The following is a 17,317-nucleotide window of genomic DNA, read 5'->3' as shown; positions in this document are numbered from 1 at the left end:
GTATGTTTCTTTGTTTTTTTTTGTCTGTTTGGGTCGTTTTCCCAATCTGTTGTTTTTTTGCTTTAACTGAAACTTATTCATAAAAAAAACTAATAAATGTCTGCGAAGTATTCAAAGAACGACCAATAAATTACGGTATTGTTACTAATTATCCTTTTGTTTTAAGCCACCTTTTTGGTGAGAGTTTTAAGTAAAATATTCTATACTCCTATAATTTAACAGAAGGCTAAACTACCCAGCTTGAACATTGGCAAAATAACATATTATATTTTCATGAAGATTCCCATTGTAATGTTACATCAATAAAAATTACAAACTATACAGTACCATTTGTCAATAAGCCCAAATTGCTTAACGGGTAGATTTTCATTCATTTCAAACAGGGCTGGTTCGCTCATCCAGAGACCAACCAGTTTGCAAGCACACAAAAAATTGAGGTCCCAAAAACTATTTTTTCCCCAAGATGTTCAACGGGAACTAATTAAACCTGTAGATTCATAGTCTTTAGATAATTATGGAAATCATTAACTGTACATTCAGCAGGGAAAAGAACAAAATAACCAAAAGAACTTGCAAATCTGGCACATCATAGCCTAAACACTTTGCATTAAGGTACTAGATAGCTAGAAAAATTCATCTTATCACCCTTAGGATTTCCAGAATTCTTCATAGTTTGAGCTGTGGTTACAAAGAAGCTATAACCAATAGACACTTGGATTGATGGCTTTCCATCAGCCAGCATGGTTCAACGGCACGTGACCTTACAGCTTACATGACCGTGAATCGTGATGCAAACTGCCTCGCATATACTGATCTACTTGCTGCATTGGTTCTGCTGGATAGATCTATTCTGCATCAAATCTGATCTTCTTCGATGCAGCCTGAATTGAACCCACCTGCAAATAACATTGCCAAGATTAATTCTAACTTATGATTTTCTAAGATTAATCTAATCAAGTCTAACTCTTTGGAGGGTGCATCATAACATAACAGATTATACTCTCTCCGATCTACTTTAATTGATTTTTTGGGCCTTTTTTTGTGGTATGCAATATTCGATTTATGTAGATATCAAGAAGGAATTAACTTCTTTTTTCCAAAGTTGTCCTTGGAGTAAAGAGTCTCGGAATATCTGTTATATTTTCAACAAACAAATTAAAAAGATAGTAAAGGTTAATATGGTAAATTTTTATTGTTAATTAATGTTAAAAGTGGACTCCTTAATATGTGTGAAAACAACCAAATAATCAATTAAAGTGAGTACTTTTTAATATGTAGCATAAAGAACAAATAGTCATGCACAATAAAAAATATACAGAAAACCTCATACATATGTGATAGATTGCTGATTCTCTAAATTCGTAAATTTTGGTGGCTCCTTTGCAAATACCATAACCCCTTTGCATTTAACTTCCTAATGGACTGTGCAATGGTTTCAACTAACCTATAAAACTCTTGCATTATCCTCGTGGAAAGCATTGGTCACTTTCCTAATTCCAGTTCTTTCGAGTGTTTAGCCAAGTGATTAGCATTCTTGCCGCAACAAAACAAATGCCTGCTCAACAGTATGATACTAGCCGAGCATGGAAAAGTTGCTATAAAGAAAATATCATATGTGCAAAATCTAGTTAACTACTAGATTAACCAAAACATAAAAAGGGTTTCCGTACTCCAAGTAGTAACAAGCTGGCTGTAATTGCAGCATCAGAAAGTAAGACTGAGAATATAGGAAGAAGCTTATATGTTCTTACAATTTCTGGGCACTCATAGTCAATTCCTGCTGCTTCAATCCTCTTTCGCCTCTTCTTGTCGCACTTTAATATTCCTTCAACCAACTTCTTGTGCTCATCCAGCATTCTTTCCTGGATATGATTTTTAGCACTCAACAAGTTTATATTTGAAAAGATGGAGGTCATAATACTAGACTCTTACCATGCTCTTAAGTCTTAGCAGTTAGCCCAAGCCAAAAGCAAAAATGTTAATGTCCTACTGAATCTTACCTTATCTTGACGCTTCTTTTCAATTTTAACCCAATCCAAGGGTTTGCACCAGCGGTTCACACCTTTCCACCTATGTACAAATCAGAGTTGTTAACCACCATCAGATAAAAATCCAAATTTTGAAATATGCATCTCCATGCTAATGAAGTATCATAACCACCCACTAAATTTTCAACTTCTTCATAGTCCTTCTGAAGTTTTAAAATATTCACGATAATACCATGCTTCTAGATATATCTTTTGCTCCCTTATAATGAGATTGTGTAGTCAGGACATAACCAAATTAAATCTCTTTTAAGTCTATGTACAGAGAGGAAACATATCATCATGAAATCAAATAACTATGCATCTCAAATTTCAATCCTGAACTCCTAACTCATAATGTAGGAAAAAGATTAAGAATAATATCAGACTTCTGTGTCTTTAGTAACAAGATATTTACATAGCGAGCTCCCAATATATGTAATAAGCACCTCAAAAACCCCTTTTTGGTTAATTATCAGCACTTCAAAACCGCACTCTGACATGTAGAGATCCCATTATGTACCCAACCAGAGCACAACATGCAACAACATAATTACAATATTTCTGAAGGTGCAATATGTTGGCCACTCTTTCACACACAGAATTTCAGAGCTTCCAATAATTTATTTCTTACCTTCCGCCCAAGCCTAAGCTGCACCCTCCCCCCCCCCCTCTTTGGAATCTTTAAGACTAAGCATGTATAATTTTGAAGCAGAAAATATTCCTAGTACTTCAATTTTGCAAGTTGATGTATTCTTTTTAAAGAAAAAATTGTTTTATCATACATAAGCGGAGGGGAAGGAGGTTACAAGGTGGGGAATCAAACCCCCAACAACAAGGTGGATTATCAGGTAGCCAACCAACAGGTTTGAGGCTACCATGATTCCCCAATATATTCTTTAATCCAGCCAAAAAAGTGTTCTGAACGAAAAATGATATGCACGTTCTTTGAATGGTTGGTAAACCAATTTATTGTAGAATGCCAAAGACAATAAAGTCCCAATCAACCTCCCACCACCTACAAACAATCTCCCTATTCACAGTCCAAAATACTCCCTCCGTTCACTTTTACTTGGCACGTTTTGACTTTTCACACCCCTTAAGAAATAATAAATGAAGGGCATAATTTACCATGATACCCATATTAATTGATGCATATTTTATTGGATTTGAGCAGTGATTAAAAAAGCACTCGCTTCATCACTTTAAGCGAGAAGCGAAGCGAGGCGGAAAGGGCAGCGCTTCTGCTCTTTGAAGCGACATTGGTACGAAAAAGCGACCGCTTCTCTGTAAAAAGCAAGAAGCGATGAAGCGAGAGAAGCGTACGCTTCTGTGTTTAAAATTAACCCAAGCCCTATTTTATTAAAAAACGAGTTTGTAAAATACAAACACTGTTTGGCAGTGTTAAAAATAGCGTGAAGCGAGGAAAAGTGACAACCCCCATTTCACGAAAAGCGAGAAGCGAGAAGCGAAGCGCACGCTTTTTTGAAATGAAGCGGAATTTTAAAAAAAAAAAATTAAAATAAATACGGCATAGACAACACATGTAATTGTAAGCAAATGTTCAATACTTGAATTAAAAAACTAAAGAGTAGCATCAATTAAAGCACAAAATGAGCATCATATTCTTCTACAAGATTGTCAAGAGTAGCACCAATTAAAGCACCAAATGAGCATCCTATTCTTCTACAAGATTGTCAAATTCTTGTATTCCACTATCATTATTATATTGCTCGTCATATTCTTCAACTTCATCTTCTTCATCAATTAGGGACAAAGTAGTTGCCTGTTTTCCCTTCCTCTGTGAACTTGAAGTTGAGGTACTCCCCCTCAAACCATAAATCCTCTCCCCCATTCCACGCGCCTCCGCAACATCACCCCAAATGATATCAGAAGTATCCTCAAATACTTCTTCATCTGCATGATCTTCCGAGACTCCAGTTAGCCATTCATTAGCATCATCGATGTTGTCCAAACTAATTGGATCAATTACATTGCGAGCGTTGTAACGACGCCTCAATGTTCTATTGTACTTAATGAAGACTAGATCATTGAGACGCTTCAAGGTTAGTTTGTTCCTCTTTTTGGTATGAATCTGCAAGTAATAACTAATTAGTAAGATTAGTAAAATTGAGATATAATTTAATTATCTCAATATACTAAATCTTTCTTATTAGTTCTTACATGCTCAAACACGCTCCAATTCTTTTCACACCCGGATGAGCTACATGTTAGACTTATATCCTTGATGGCAAACTTTTGTAAATCTGGAGTGGAATGACCAAATTGCTTCCACCATTCAACTGTAGAAGTAGAACAAATTTTCAAAACATAATATTAATAAAGAAATAACTTATTAACTATAAAACAACATATAAGCACTCGCTCACCTGGTGACTTTGTCTTTCTTTGTCTAATGGCCATGTTTTTTCCAAAAAGGTTTTCGGCATTCCTATAAATACTAAATTGCTCTGTGATTTTATCTTGCACGGATTCTTCAGGTATCAACTTCTCAATGCATTCATAGTATCCATTCCACAAAGGTTCATCTCCTAGAATCCTCTCTTCATTGTCATAAAACAGTTCCGGGTTCAAAACAAGTCCAGCATGCAAAGGGCTATGAAGCTTACTATCCCACCTTTTATCTATGATCTCAAAGACTCTTTTGTATTTTTTTTGATCACTAAAAGAGGCTTGAATAGCCTCCTTTGTCCTATCAATTGCTTCGTACAAGTAGCCCATTGGTGGCCTTAGCTCCCCATCCACCAAACGAAGCACTTTAACTAAAGGACCACCTGTGAGCACGTGATTTTTGCCTCATACGAATTACTCCAAAAGAATTCCCAAAATTAGGTCTTTTCTTTAACTAGGTGTTATTTTTAGGAATTATTATGTGATTTCCCTGATTGTTCGCATATATTTGTGTGCATGTTTAATTTTTGTTAATGCATTAAAAATACAAAAATATAGCATTTTCATTTGAGATTTGATTTTTACATTTTTTGGAATTAATTAATAATTAGATGTTTTACAAAAATGAAAATTCAAAAAAATATAACATATTTTTGTGATTTAGTCAAATTGTGTGATTTTCTTTTAATTTAGCATTTAATTATTTGTGATAATTATTAGTTAGAGTCAATTAGTATTTTTAAGTTAATTTGGTGTTTTATAAATTAAATTTAAGACTTTTTTAATTTTTGAAAAAAAAAAGAAGAAAAGAAAAGAAAAAGAGTTAATAAAAGAGAGGAAATAAAATTTGGGCCAAAATTAAATTAAATCCCAAGCCCAAATCAATTAACCCAGCCGAAAACCAGCCCAGACCCGTCCCAACCCGGTCCGCCCTTACCAGAACCAAACGACGTCGTTTGGACACGCTTTGATCAGGGCCGTCAATTTTATTTGATCGAACGGCCCAAAGCTTTTCCCATCACCCGTATCCGACCCATTTCATCTGAGACCGATCCGGTCTTCAGCTCACTCAAACGACGTCGTTTCATTTAGTCAGATGATCCAAGTCGTTGATCTCGTTTGATTGAACGGCCTGGATCCAATTCCACCCCAGTATATATACATCCAAACAAACCCCGCCCCCCTCAGCAGAACCCCCCCATCTCGTCTATCATCTCCCTCACCCCAAACCCTAGAGACCAGCCGCCACCATTCCCCACCGCCTTCCGGTGGCGGCGCCAACTCCGTTCCCCTCCAAAATCACACCCCAGAACCACCCCAACCCCCTCTTTCCAAATCCATGATTCGTTTCCCTCGAATCTTGCCCGAACCTCTCGAATTTTAGATCTAAGGTTCAAATCCCAAAACCTCTGAACCCTAGCCGACTCCAATCCCTCCCAAATTAACACCACACAACCGCCTTGACCCCCTCATACCTAATCCATCACCAGTTTCCCTCAAATACCCTTGAAGCCCCTCGAATCTGGATTGGAAAGAGAGAAAAAAACGAACCCCAAATCCCAAAAATCCAAATCGTTAGATGCTTGAAGATTTGAGATCGAAATCGACCTTAGTTGTGTGTTCTCAGTCGAGAACACTCAATTAAGGTCTATTCCGGCCACAAATTCGAAGAAAACCAAAGGCCTAATTAGAGACAGTGTTCAGATATTTGGAGGTAGATTTCCTGATTTTGATTTTTTCTATTTTTCTCATTATTATCTTCTTCGACTCCTTTCTGTTATTAGAATATTTATTTGGTCAGTATTGTTCTATGTTTTTAGTTAATAGATTGTTTGTTGATTTTGTTTGGTGTTGTTTTGTTTCTCAGTAGTTTAAACTCACAGTAGTTCTTGAATTGATTCCTGTTAATTTTATTGAAATTATTTCATTTTAAGAACTATTAGGCAGTCTGCTGGGAAAGTTTGTTTGTATAAAGATTGAATAACCTAAAACGATATGAATTGAGTTCAGCCTGGCCCATGAATTTCAAGTTTAAAAACAGGAACTTTAAGATAATAGTGGGAATTATTTAAGTGTTCACCTACTTAAGAAGTTTCTAGTGGATAGTAGGGTAGTATTTGCACTAATGGATTAAATAATTAAGTGGATAATTGAGTGGACAATGGAGTGGAGGATTAAAGAAATGAAAAAGTTGACTGGTAGTGGAGAGAACACTAACTTAATGCCTATTTCAAGGGCTGTTGAGGAGAGAAATAAAAAAAAAGGGAAGAAGAGACTGAAAACAGAAGATAGAGCTTCAGATATAGATAGAGGGGGGGATTTGAAGAGAGATATAAGAAGAGAGATACACAGAAATAGATACAGAAAAGAAAAAAATCAAAAACGATTGCAAAATTTCAGAAAAATACACTGTTTCATTGAGTCATTTGGTATTTTCTGAAGTTTTCCTCTAGTATGGAAGCAATTTCTGGTTAGCTGATAATAAAAAGGGTTTAAGTCGAGTCGGGTTTGGGGTCTGTTGATTTACTAAGATTGAAATTAGGGTCTGATTATCGTATCACGTCCCTTGGTTTCAAAATTAGTCTGCTGGTTCATTTTCTGGTGTTGAATACTACTGCTGTTGTTGGTTACTGCTGATACCTCATTTTTCTGCTTCCTTCTTTCATTTCCAGGTACACGTCTCAAAACTACCTTGATGTAGCTGTTGAAATAGAAATGAGATCAGCATGTTTATGTTCTCTATGTGTTGTACACTGATGGCTAGATAAATGTTAGTTAGTATGTACATTGTTTGATGCAAATCAGATTTGATGTGTAATAATCTGGACTTTGAACGATATTGGACTGTTAAATTTGAATTAGAATTTGTCCATTCTGAATAGTAGTTTTAGTGTAGTGTATCTTGAATTCATGTGATAATTACTCATTACAGCTTAAAATTGGCTTTGAAATCAGAATGTAGATCATGATAATGTTAAAATCGGGCCTAATAATTGATTTAGTAAGCGCAACACTTCAGTTTTGACACCAGTGATTTGAGCTTAAGATCAGGGAATATGCACTTAAATTGGTGAAGTGTGTTTGATAGCTCAACTTAGTCGTTAATCACTCCATTGCCTTCGGAATATGGTGGTAATACATTAGTTAGGCATAACCCAAGCTTGAAATTGGAATCAAAATGATCAGTGCTTGCTAATTTGAGTAGGTGTACCTTGTTCTTACTTGTTACAAATTATAGAGTGCACATGGAATAGCTTGAAGCAAATTCAGTAGTATTCATTTTAATTGAATTAAGTTTGCTTGGTACAAAGATCAAGGCCCAACGGCCTGTTTCCAGCAGTTTTGAGTTTCAGCTCCTCTGACGCGGGCCCAGGTCCAGTTTTAATTCCCTTTGCGTTTGGACCTGGGCCAAGGTCTGCGACTGCCCAATTTTGGGGTACAGACCTGGATGTAATTTCTCTTTGTTGGGCTTATCCTGGAGCCCAATGGCTAGACTGTGGTGCAGAATTATCATTTGGTCCAGTAACAAATTAATTAGGACTTTTTCTTTTATTATTAGAAACAAATAAAAATAGAAAATCATAGTTGCTCTTAGGTTTGCCTTTTAAATAGTAAACTGAGATGAGCCTCGCTAAATAAAATGCCTAAATCGCGGGGCCCTCAATAAATGTCTGTATTAAATTACTTAGAATTCGGGATGGGCCGTTTAGCGAATTTCACGCCCCCCCCCAAAAGATAATAACGCGTTAGTCACTTTAGGTGCGTTTTTAATAAGTTACTTTCTTAAACTCGGGTGTGCATTTCATGTGACCCAAATCAAATCCCAAAATGTTGAATAAAATGTGTTCAGGATTGCGGGTGCATTTCATGTGACGCAATCCAAAGACACGTTTTAAACAACGTTCAACTTTCTCTAAAAATAATTGAATAAAAGCGGTTGAAAGCTAAATTTGGCACATAGGTTCACATGTATTAAAATTAGATAAATAAGCTGAATATGACAGTTGAGTGACCGCGCTAGAACCACGGAATTCGGGAATGCCTAACACCTTCTCCCGAGTTAACAGAATTCCTTACTCGGATTTCTGGTTCGCGGACTGTTAACAGAGTCATATTTTCCTCGGTTCGGGATTTAATCGGTGACTTGGGACACCATTAATCTCCCAAGTGGCGACTCTGAATCTTAATAACAAATCCCGTTCTGATTGCCCTTTAAGTGGAAAAACTCCTTTATGCCCTTGCGGGTGTAGGTAAAAAGGAGGTGTGACACCACCAATCTTCAATGCATGAACCACATTGTTCCAGAATGAAGGAGAAAGTATAATATCTGCAAATTCTCTCCCTCGAGCTTCCCTTCCATAGGCACTGCTCGTGTACTCATCTGAAACAAACAACTTCTTCAAATTGCTTTTTTGCTCATACATCCTAGCCAAAGTCAAGAATGCAGTAGCAAATCTTGTCTTTGCATGTTTCACCAAGCTTCTTTGTTTAGTGAATCTCTTCATCATGTTCAATAACAAAGGCCTTTGAACAATATAGGAATGCACTCTAATTGCCTGATTAAAGACAGTACTGAAGGGTCTTTCCTTGAAAATATCACCGAAGATCAAATTAACAGAATGTGCTGCACACGGAGTCCAATAGATATGCAGGTAGCAAGCAGACATCATATCACCAGCTTTAACATTTTCACTGGCGTTGTCCGTGACAACTTGAACAACATTTTCTGCTCCAATAGAGTTTATTGTACTCTTGAACAAGGAGTACATTTTGGTTGAATCAGTCGAAGAGTCGCTTGCATCAACGGACTCAAGAAACAGGCTTCCCTTAGGAGAATTCACCAAAATATTGATGATCATTTTTCCATTTCTCGCTGTCCATTTATCCATCATAATGGAACAACCAAACTTGTTCCATTCTACTTTGTGCTCCTCCACGATTTTGTTCACCTCTACCACCTCCTTTTTTAGATATGGCTCACTAACTTCATAATAAGTTGGAGGCTTCATTCCTGGGCCATATTGGCCTACGACCTCAATAAAAGCAGCAAAAGTGTCAGTATAATTAACACAATTAAAGGGAAGACCTGCATCATACATCCACCGCGTAAAAAAGGTAACTGCACGGTCCCTCAAAATCGTTTTGGCAGCAACTTGAGGATTACCACTTTTTCCTCCTTTTATCTCCAGATTTTTGCGGGAAGTAACAATCCATAGGACCTTTGGTCTTGCCAGTAGATCCACAACTAGAAGACATTGGTGGAAGCATCCTTCCCCGCTTTTGTGATTTTGGTGGAAGCGACGAAGCATCGTCACCTTCTTCTGTTTCATCATCATCATCATCAAGATTATAAAGTTCTTGTTCATGCATCATTTGAGTCTTTAACTCTTTCTTTTTTTGAAGGTATGCTTTCAATTCTTCCTTCACATGCCCCGGAACTTTAGGACAAGATGCGACATTTGGATCACCACCGATTAGATGTGTTTTTTGACGATAGATTCCTCCATTTGTAATCACAAAAAAGACATCTAATGGCCATCTTGTTGGTCTCGCTAACTCTTGCCGAGTAAACCCAAGCCGGGTCTTTCCTATCTTCTTTTGGCGCCATTAAAATATCAACTACATAGCACATAAGAAAGGCAATAAGAACTAAGAAAAGAAAATATATAATTTGGCAGAAATTAGGCAGAATTTGGGCAGAAACGGGGCAAAATTTTTCTGAAAAAAATTCGGCAGCATTTCGACACTTTTTGGACGTTTAGAAAGAAAAAGAAAAAGAAAAAGAAAAAGAAAAAGAAGAAGAATGAAAATAAAAACATACCTGTTGAAACTTGAAAGCTGTTGTTGACTTGTTGTAATGTTGAAGAAGAAGAAGAACCCAAGTTTGCTTGAACAAATCATTGCTTCATGTGAGGAAGAAATCGCTGGTTTATCACCCTAGGTTGCTGCTGAAGAATGACTAAAACAAAAGACTCGCTCGATTTGGGTCTTTTAATTGGAAAGGACTCGTTTGGGCTTTTATTTCCAGAAGCGCTCGCTTCTTCCGCTTCCTACCGCTTCACCACTTCTCGCTTTTTTGGCAGAAGCGGTCGCTTTTTACCACCTGAGCCGCTTTTAGTTAGGGTAGCGACCTATCCGGTGCTCCGCTTCGCTTCTCGCTTAAAGCGAGGAAGCGGTGGCTATTTTGAACACTGTTGTCTGGAGTCTTCAACAGCAGCGAGACTAAGGCTTTTCTTCAACAAGAGTAGCGATTTCTTCTTCTCTTCTTCATCAACTTCGGATTTTTGAAATTATCTCAAAGCATCAAGGGTTCTTCTTCTTCTTCTTCTTCAATACTTCAACAATACATGTATGTTCTGTCTTCTTCTTCTTCTACTTTTGATTTTCAGTCTTCTTCTTTTTCTTTTTCTTTTTCTTTCTAAACGTCCAAAAAGCGGCAAAATGCTGGCGAATTTTTTTTTTACCTTCGGTTCTTTCTCATAAAATTTCTGCCTAATTTTTTCAGTTTCTACCCCCAATTTCTGCCCAATTCTTAGTTCTTATTGCCCAATTTTTATATCCTTTATTCAGAGGAAGGGAAAAGAGGCAGCTACTTTGTCCCTAGTTGATGATGAAGAAGAAGTTGACGAGCAATATAATAATAATAGTGGAATACAAGAATTTGACAATCTTGTAGAAGAATAGGATGCTCGTTTTGTGCTTTAATTGATGCTACTCTTTAGTTTTTTAATTGAAGTATTGAACATTTGCTTACAATTACATGTGTTGTCTATGCAGTATTTATTTTAATTTCTTTTTTAAAATTCCGCTTCACTTAAAAAAAGCGAATGCTTCGCTTCTCGCTTTTCGTGAAATTGGGGTTGTCACTTTTCCTCGCTTCACGCTCTTCACAACACTGGATTTGAGAAATGATTTGAAATGAGTAATAAATATTGTGCGTATAACAAGAATTATTTTTTGTCTTCTCTTGATATGCGTAAAGTGACAAGTAAATATGAAAATTTATTTTTAGTATACATGCCAAGTAAAAGTGAACGGAAGGAGTAACCCAAAGAGAAGAAAGAGAAAAAATGGAAAGAAACCACAGAAATTTAACAATCTCTTCAAAGTTGGACATAAAAAAATGTACCATCATAAATTGGAGGGAGGGAGGGAGAGACCCTTACAATCTTGGATGTACATGTTCAGGAAGAATAAGATGAACTTGCAATAAGTGCTCAAACAATAGATAATTATGCATAGTATCCGCAACAACTTTTGCGACCTGCATTTACCCAAAAAAGACAACCGGACTAGAAAGAAAATGATCAGAGGATTTTTTTGGGATCGAAATGATCAGAGGATTTGACAAATACACATCTACAACACACAAAGCAGCTAGGACGAGTACAACACCTCAAGGGACTCAAATTCTATGAAGCCAAAATGCTTTGATTTTCCTGTCTGTAAAGGAAACGAAACCAGGATAAGGCAATGAACAAATAGAAAACCCAAAGGAATCATAAACATATCAGCAGATTAACATATAAGATATGTAGCTTAAAGGATACATTTGCAGTGCATTCCCATAAGAAAACAACAATAAAGGTGTCAATGGACTAAGAGATGAATAAGTAGTTTGAAGGATGAACTTGAAGTGAATGCTAATGAATCACCCTTGACCCCATTCTACTACATATTTATGGCCTATAGTTTCAACTCTCTTGTAGATGAAAAATACTTCAGAATCTTTATAAGCAGGATACATAATCAAGGGTGTTTCCTTCATCAAAAGAATAATAAAAATTGTAGTAGGACATTGAAGAAGAAGTGCAGAGGCTTGGCGAATGAATTAAAGAGATTGAACAGTAGTGTGACAGGAGAAATTTTGGTGTTGCTTAACTTAGAAAGATGACCTGGTTACAACAAACAACAACAATAACAACAACCCAGTAAAATCCCACAAGTGGGTTCTGGGGAGGGTAGAATGTACGTAGACCTTACCCCTATTCCGAAAGGGTAGAGAGGCTGTTTCCGAGAGACCCTCAGCTCAAGAAAACGGAAATAAACAATAGAATCCGTGACAACAACAAAATTCAGAAAAATAATATTAGCATTGTAAGAAACAGAAAATAAATGGAAAATCAATAACAACAACCAGTAATAATGCCAAAGTACTATGAAAAAAAGAAAAAAAACGAAAAAATAGTGTGGACACAACATACACCACTAGCAGTCCAAACAAAACCCTAACACGCTAGCCCCACCCCCGGTACAAAGAAGAAAAACGCTCGACTCCCTCCTAACCTTCAACCCTAATGCTCGACATTCACACCTTCCTATCAAGAGCCATGTTTTTGGAAATCTGAAGTCACATCATGTCCCGCCTGATCACCTCACCTAATACTTCTTATGTCGCCCTCTACCCCTTCTCATACCCGCCAAAGCCAATAGCTCACACCTCCTGACTAGGGCATCTTGGCTTCTCCTTCGCACGTGCCCGAACCATCTAAGCCTCGCATCTTGTCGTCTATGGGAGCCACGCCCACCTTCTCCCAAATGTCTTCATTCCTAATCTTATCCGGTCTAGCGTGCCCGCATATCCATCTCAACATCCTCGTCTCTGCTACTTTCATCTTCTGGATATAGAACTTCTTGACTGGCAAACACTCAGCCCCATATAACATGGCCGGTCTAACCACCGCTCTATAGAACTTGCCCTTAAGTTTCGTGACACATTCTTGTCACACAGGACTCCAGACGCTAACTTTCATTTCATCCACCCAACCCCTGTACGATGCGTGACATCCTCGTCTATCTCCCCACCCCCGGATAATTGACCCAAGATACTTGAAACTTCCTCTCATGGGGATGACTTGTGAGCCAAGCCTCACGTCCAAGTTTGCTTCCCCCGTCACGTCGCCTAACTTGCACTCCAGACATTCTGTCTTAGACCTTCTTAACTTGAAACCTTTATACTCTAGGGCATGTCTCCAAACCTCCAACCTCTCGTTAACGCCGCCTCGCGTCTCATCAATCAGAACTATATCATCATCGAACAACATACACCATGACACCTCCCTTTGAATATGGTGTGTGAGTGCATCCATCGTCAGGGCAGATAAGAACGGGCTGAGAGCAGATCCTTGATGCAACCCCATAACAACCGGAAAATGCTCCGAGTCATCATCCACAGTCCTAACCCGAGTCTTAGCTCCATCATACAGGTCCTTTATCACCCTAATGTAAGCTACCGGCACACAAGGATTACCTGGTTGGTTCGTGAGTTTATATGAGTTGATGCATGCTTTGGTTGCATCCCCTCGAACCGTCTATGAAAATTATTGACATTTATAAAAAAAGGGATAACTTGTATACTAAGGCCTCATTTGTTTGCACTTAATAGAGGTCTAAATCTTAACCATTCAGATCTCAGACATTAAGTGCGTTTGTTTTTAAAGTCTGAATCTAAATCATTTAGATCTTAATCATTAAGTTCATTAAGTGTGTTTGTTTTTTTTTTACTTCACAACCACTTAATGGGTCTGAATAGGTCTGGATGATTAAGATCTATAACAAAGACTTAATTTCATTAAGATGCTATCATCTACATTCATTATTGATTGTCGCCACCACCTACCATTATCAACTATCACCATGTCACCCACCACCATACTCAATCATGGTCGCCATCATTATCGACAACCACCACCCACCATCCCTACTACCCCCACCACCATCATTCTAAACCACAAACTCATCCACCTGAACTACCACAACTAACCACCCATCATCCTCAAAAACCATAGCCGACACTGCCCACCATTATAAACTACTACCATCTTCCTCAATCACAACCAAAACCACCATCACCACCCGCCATTATTAATTATTACCACCCACCACCACCATCCTCAACCATAATCGCTATCATTACCAATCGCCACTAGCTACTACCTAGAACCATCATCATCAACCAAAACCAACCACCGCCTCTAGTAGGCATTCACAAGCACCACCGTTAGCCATCACCATCACTCACTATCATATTTTAAAAAATATATATTTTATTGATAGAATATTAGATTAATTATTTATTTGAATTTTGTGTTTATTAATTTTTAAATAAAGATAAATTCTATACATTCAAATGTTAAAAAATAAATAGTCCTAATCATTTAATATTCAGATCTTGATACACATCTTAATATTCAGATGTGTATTCAGATGTCTTAATCTTAATGCACATCTTGATATTCAGATATGTATTCCGATACAGACGTCTTAATCTTTAAAAAAACAAATGAGGGCTAAGATGAAGTAAGTTGAACGTGGAAATATTTCTGCCCAAAAGACCTTTCTATAATTTGTTATATATTACTTCCACAGCCATGATTTTCTCTTGTTTCTTAAGTTACTTTCCTTCAGCTGTAGAACAGACTATCATAAATAACTAGAAAACATCAATAGTCCTTAGTATTTGAGTGAACCATCTTTCATTAGTAAATTTGGACTTTTTAGTCAGCAGATATGTTAAATATGTAATAACATAAATAACCATAAAGCATTAGAGAAGACAGTTAAAGACCAAACATAACAGAAACTCTAAACAATGATAATTAACAACAAACAATTGACAGGAACATTTACCTTCTTATTCCTTGCAATTCTGAGCCTCTTGATTGTACCAAATTGCTTAAAGAAGCCTGAAAACAACATATACGGTATATCGCACAATTATTTAAATTCACACTCTTACACATAAGAGGAAAATATCAATTATCTTAATAGACTCATTTACAAATAAATTTATAGTGAGAAATGCAAACCTTCCATTTCATTCTCATAAAATCCATGCGGGATTCTCCCGATATATAACACTGTGGCTTTATTTTCCCTCACTTCAGTCTTTGGAAGCTTCTGTGCTGGCCCACCTTCTAATGGCTATTTTTTAAAGGAGAAAAAACAAGTCATATACAGCACACCAATTGCCAAATTTTCTTTCTCTTCTTCTTTATTAGTAAACAGAACAACAGATTGACTTTGAATTTTACAGTAATGATTCTAACGAAGATCATTGCCCACTAAAATTTTAACAGAGCGAACATAAGAGTGTAAGTTAGCTAAAATCTATATCAGACAAACCATCCCCTGGCAAGCACAATTTTTTTTAAGCCTTATCCCATAATTACAAAGTAGCCGTCGCATCTTTTAGAAATGTCAGATGCTCAAAGCTCCTTTTTTCCACTTGAAAAGTAAAAGCTCTATTATATCATCTAGACCATTTACATTTCTTTGCTTCACCAGATTCTATATTCTTCAGATATGGATGTTTCAAAGTATGACATGACACATATCTTCCTTCTTTTTTGTGTGTGTAAGGTAACAGAACTTTTATTGGATTTAATTTCCGAGCACTAAGATAGTGCTGGATAGTACGTCACGACACCTATATTCCTTCAAAGCATCTTACATTCCTCTCCTTCCACATTGTCCATGAAATGCTTATCAAGCTTGAGCTCCCCATAGCAAGGAAACCACTATCTCTAAATTATACTATGTCCTTCTCCAATTGCTAGACCTATTCGCGTGATCAAGGACAATTTGACCAGCTTTTGAGTTGCACTGGATTCAAGTCAATAAGCTTTTCGGAAAAAATATTTAAATGAACATTAGTGTAATAGATAAATAAACTTTGAATTACTAGAAGTTAATGCCAAATTTATTTAATAATTTTCTCACAATTTCAATATACATCCATGTAGTAAGAAAGTAGATGGACGTGACAAAATAACGTACCAGAAAGTCATGAGCTTCATGTTTAGAAGCTGAAGAAGCAGAAAAATCGCTTGCCCCCTTCTTCAATTTCTTGGTAATTGCTTTCTTCTTTGCTTTAGCGCCCATCTCGCGGAGGACGGTGACAAATAAGCCGCTGAATTCGCCGGAGTTGGCAAGCGCGAGAGAGGAGAAATTAGTTTATTGTTGGACGGTATCTTAAACCCTAAACCCTGTGTTCGGATCTTCTCGTTTTTTATTTTCGGGTCGAACCACCCGCCCCAGAAATTTGAAGGTTTGATAGTTGTGCATTTAACGCCTAACGGTTTAGAGAATTGGTAATTAGACTCCTAAGGTTTGCCCTTTGAGCATTTGAACTAAGAAAAGAAATGGTCATAGACAACAGAATAAAATTTAACCTAGCGTTACTACTTATTTAAGAAAATCATTGTTTACTCCCTTAATCTGGACAAGGTTGTACTTAAACATATAATTCAACTATTCAAGTATCATAGTGATTAGTGATATTATAAAAAATTACTTAATGGTAAATAAAAAATTATTTACCATTGCAAATATCAACATATTTCATTTTTCCCAAAGAAAAAAACTTAGATGTTATGAATAGAATTGTAATTAGAGTGAATGTCTATCTTTTAGAGAGTTTTACTTTATGGCTAAGTCATTTTTCCTCTATAAATAGAGGAGTCTTACCCTATTGTAAATCATCCCAAAATTCAATAAGCATTACTCTCTCTTTCTCTGCAATATTGTTCTTCTTCTTTTATTGTTTTATTTCACGTTATCAGCACGAGACTCTACCGTCTCAAGAAGCTCTTTGAGAAGATTAAGGTATAACTTTTCTCCTCTTTTTAATTATGACTGACATTATGAAAAGAAAGTTCGTTGCCCTTGAAATTTCGGGCAAGAACTATATGACATGGGTGTAGGATGCTGAAACCATTTAGATGCAATGGGTCTTGGAGATGTCATTAAAGACAAAACTAAACATTCACCCAAGACTGTGCTAAGGCCTTGATTTTCTTGCGCCATCACCTTGATGAAGGGTTGAAAATAGAATATCTTACCGTCAAAGATCCACTTGTTTTGTGGAATGACTTAAAGAA

The 17,317-nt window shown here is 36.9% G+C and overlaps 2 protein-coding genes across 2 annotated transcripts; both read right to left on the bottom strand.

Annotated features, from left to right (window-relative positions):
- Positions 1 to 481: 481 nt before the first annotated feature.
- LOC104215934 (uncharacterized RNA-binding protein C1827.05c-like) lies at positions 482 to 16,396 on the bottom strand. The gene is made up of 8 exons (XM_070147510.1): positions 16,215 to 16,396; positions 15,245 to 15,359; positions 15,066 to 15,121; positions 11,832 to 11,879; positions 11,603 to 11,700; positions 2,001 to 2,070; positions 1,752 to 1,862; positions 482 to 896 (listed from the first exon to the last, which is right to left on the bottom strand). Exons 1-8 carry the CDS (start codon positions 16,317 to 16,319, stop codon positions 846 to 848), a joined length of 654 nt encoding a protein of 217 aa, XP_070003611.1. The 5' UTR covers positions 16,320 to 16,396; the 3' UTR covers positions 482 to 845.
- On the bottom strand, positions 3,572 to 5,023 carry LOC104209967 (uncharacterized). The gene is made up of 3 exons (XM_009758739.2): positions 4,415 to 5,023; positions 4,209 to 4,327; positions 3,572 to 4,119 (listed from the first exon to the last, which is right to left on the bottom strand). The coding sequence occupies exons 1-3, from the start codon at positions 4,764 to 4,766 to the stop codon at positions 3,703 to 3,705; spliced, it is 888 nt and encodes a 295-aa protein (XP_009757041.1). The 5' UTR covers positions 4,767 to 5,023; the 3' UTR covers positions 3,572 to 3,702.
- Positions 16,397 to 17,317: the final 921 nt, after the last annotated feature.

Source organism: Nicotiana sylvestris, chromosome 6 (assembly GCF_000393655.2).
Source record: "Nicotiana sylvestris chromosome 6, ASM39365v2, whole genome shotgun sequence".
Taxonomy (NCBI): Eukaryota; Viridiplantae; Streptophyta; class Magnoliopsida; order Solanales; family Solanaceae; genus Nicotiana; species Nicotiana sylvestris.
Note: the sequence above shows the minus strand (reverse complement) of the source record. Positions and strands in the feature narration are given on the sequence as shown.

Coding starts and splice junctions, on each gene's coding strand:
- LOC104209967 (XM_009758739.2), bottom strand. CDS start 4,766: ATGGGCTACTTGTACGAAGCAATTGATAGGACAAAGGAGGCTATTCAA. Junction 4,328..4,414: donor AAGAAAGACAAAGTCACCAG/GTGAGCGAGTGC, acceptor CTACTTCTACAG/TTGAATGGTGGAAGCAATTT. Junction 4,120..4,208: donor ATTGGAGCGTGTTTGAGCAT/GTAAGAACTAAT, acceptor TATTACTTGCAG/ATTCATACCAAAAAGAGGAA.
- LOC104215934 (XM_070147510.1), bottom strand. CDS start 16,319: ATGGGCGCTAAAGCAAAGAAGAAAGCAATTACCAAGAAATTGAAGAAG. Junction 11,701..11,831: donor TAGAATTTGAGTCCCTTGAG/GTGTTGTACTCG, acceptor GGGTAAATGCAG/GTCGCAAAAGTTGTTGCGGA. Junction 1,863..2,000: donor AAAAGAAGCGTCAAGATAAG/GTAAGATTCAGT, acceptor AATCATATCCAG/GAAAGAATGCTGGATGAGCA.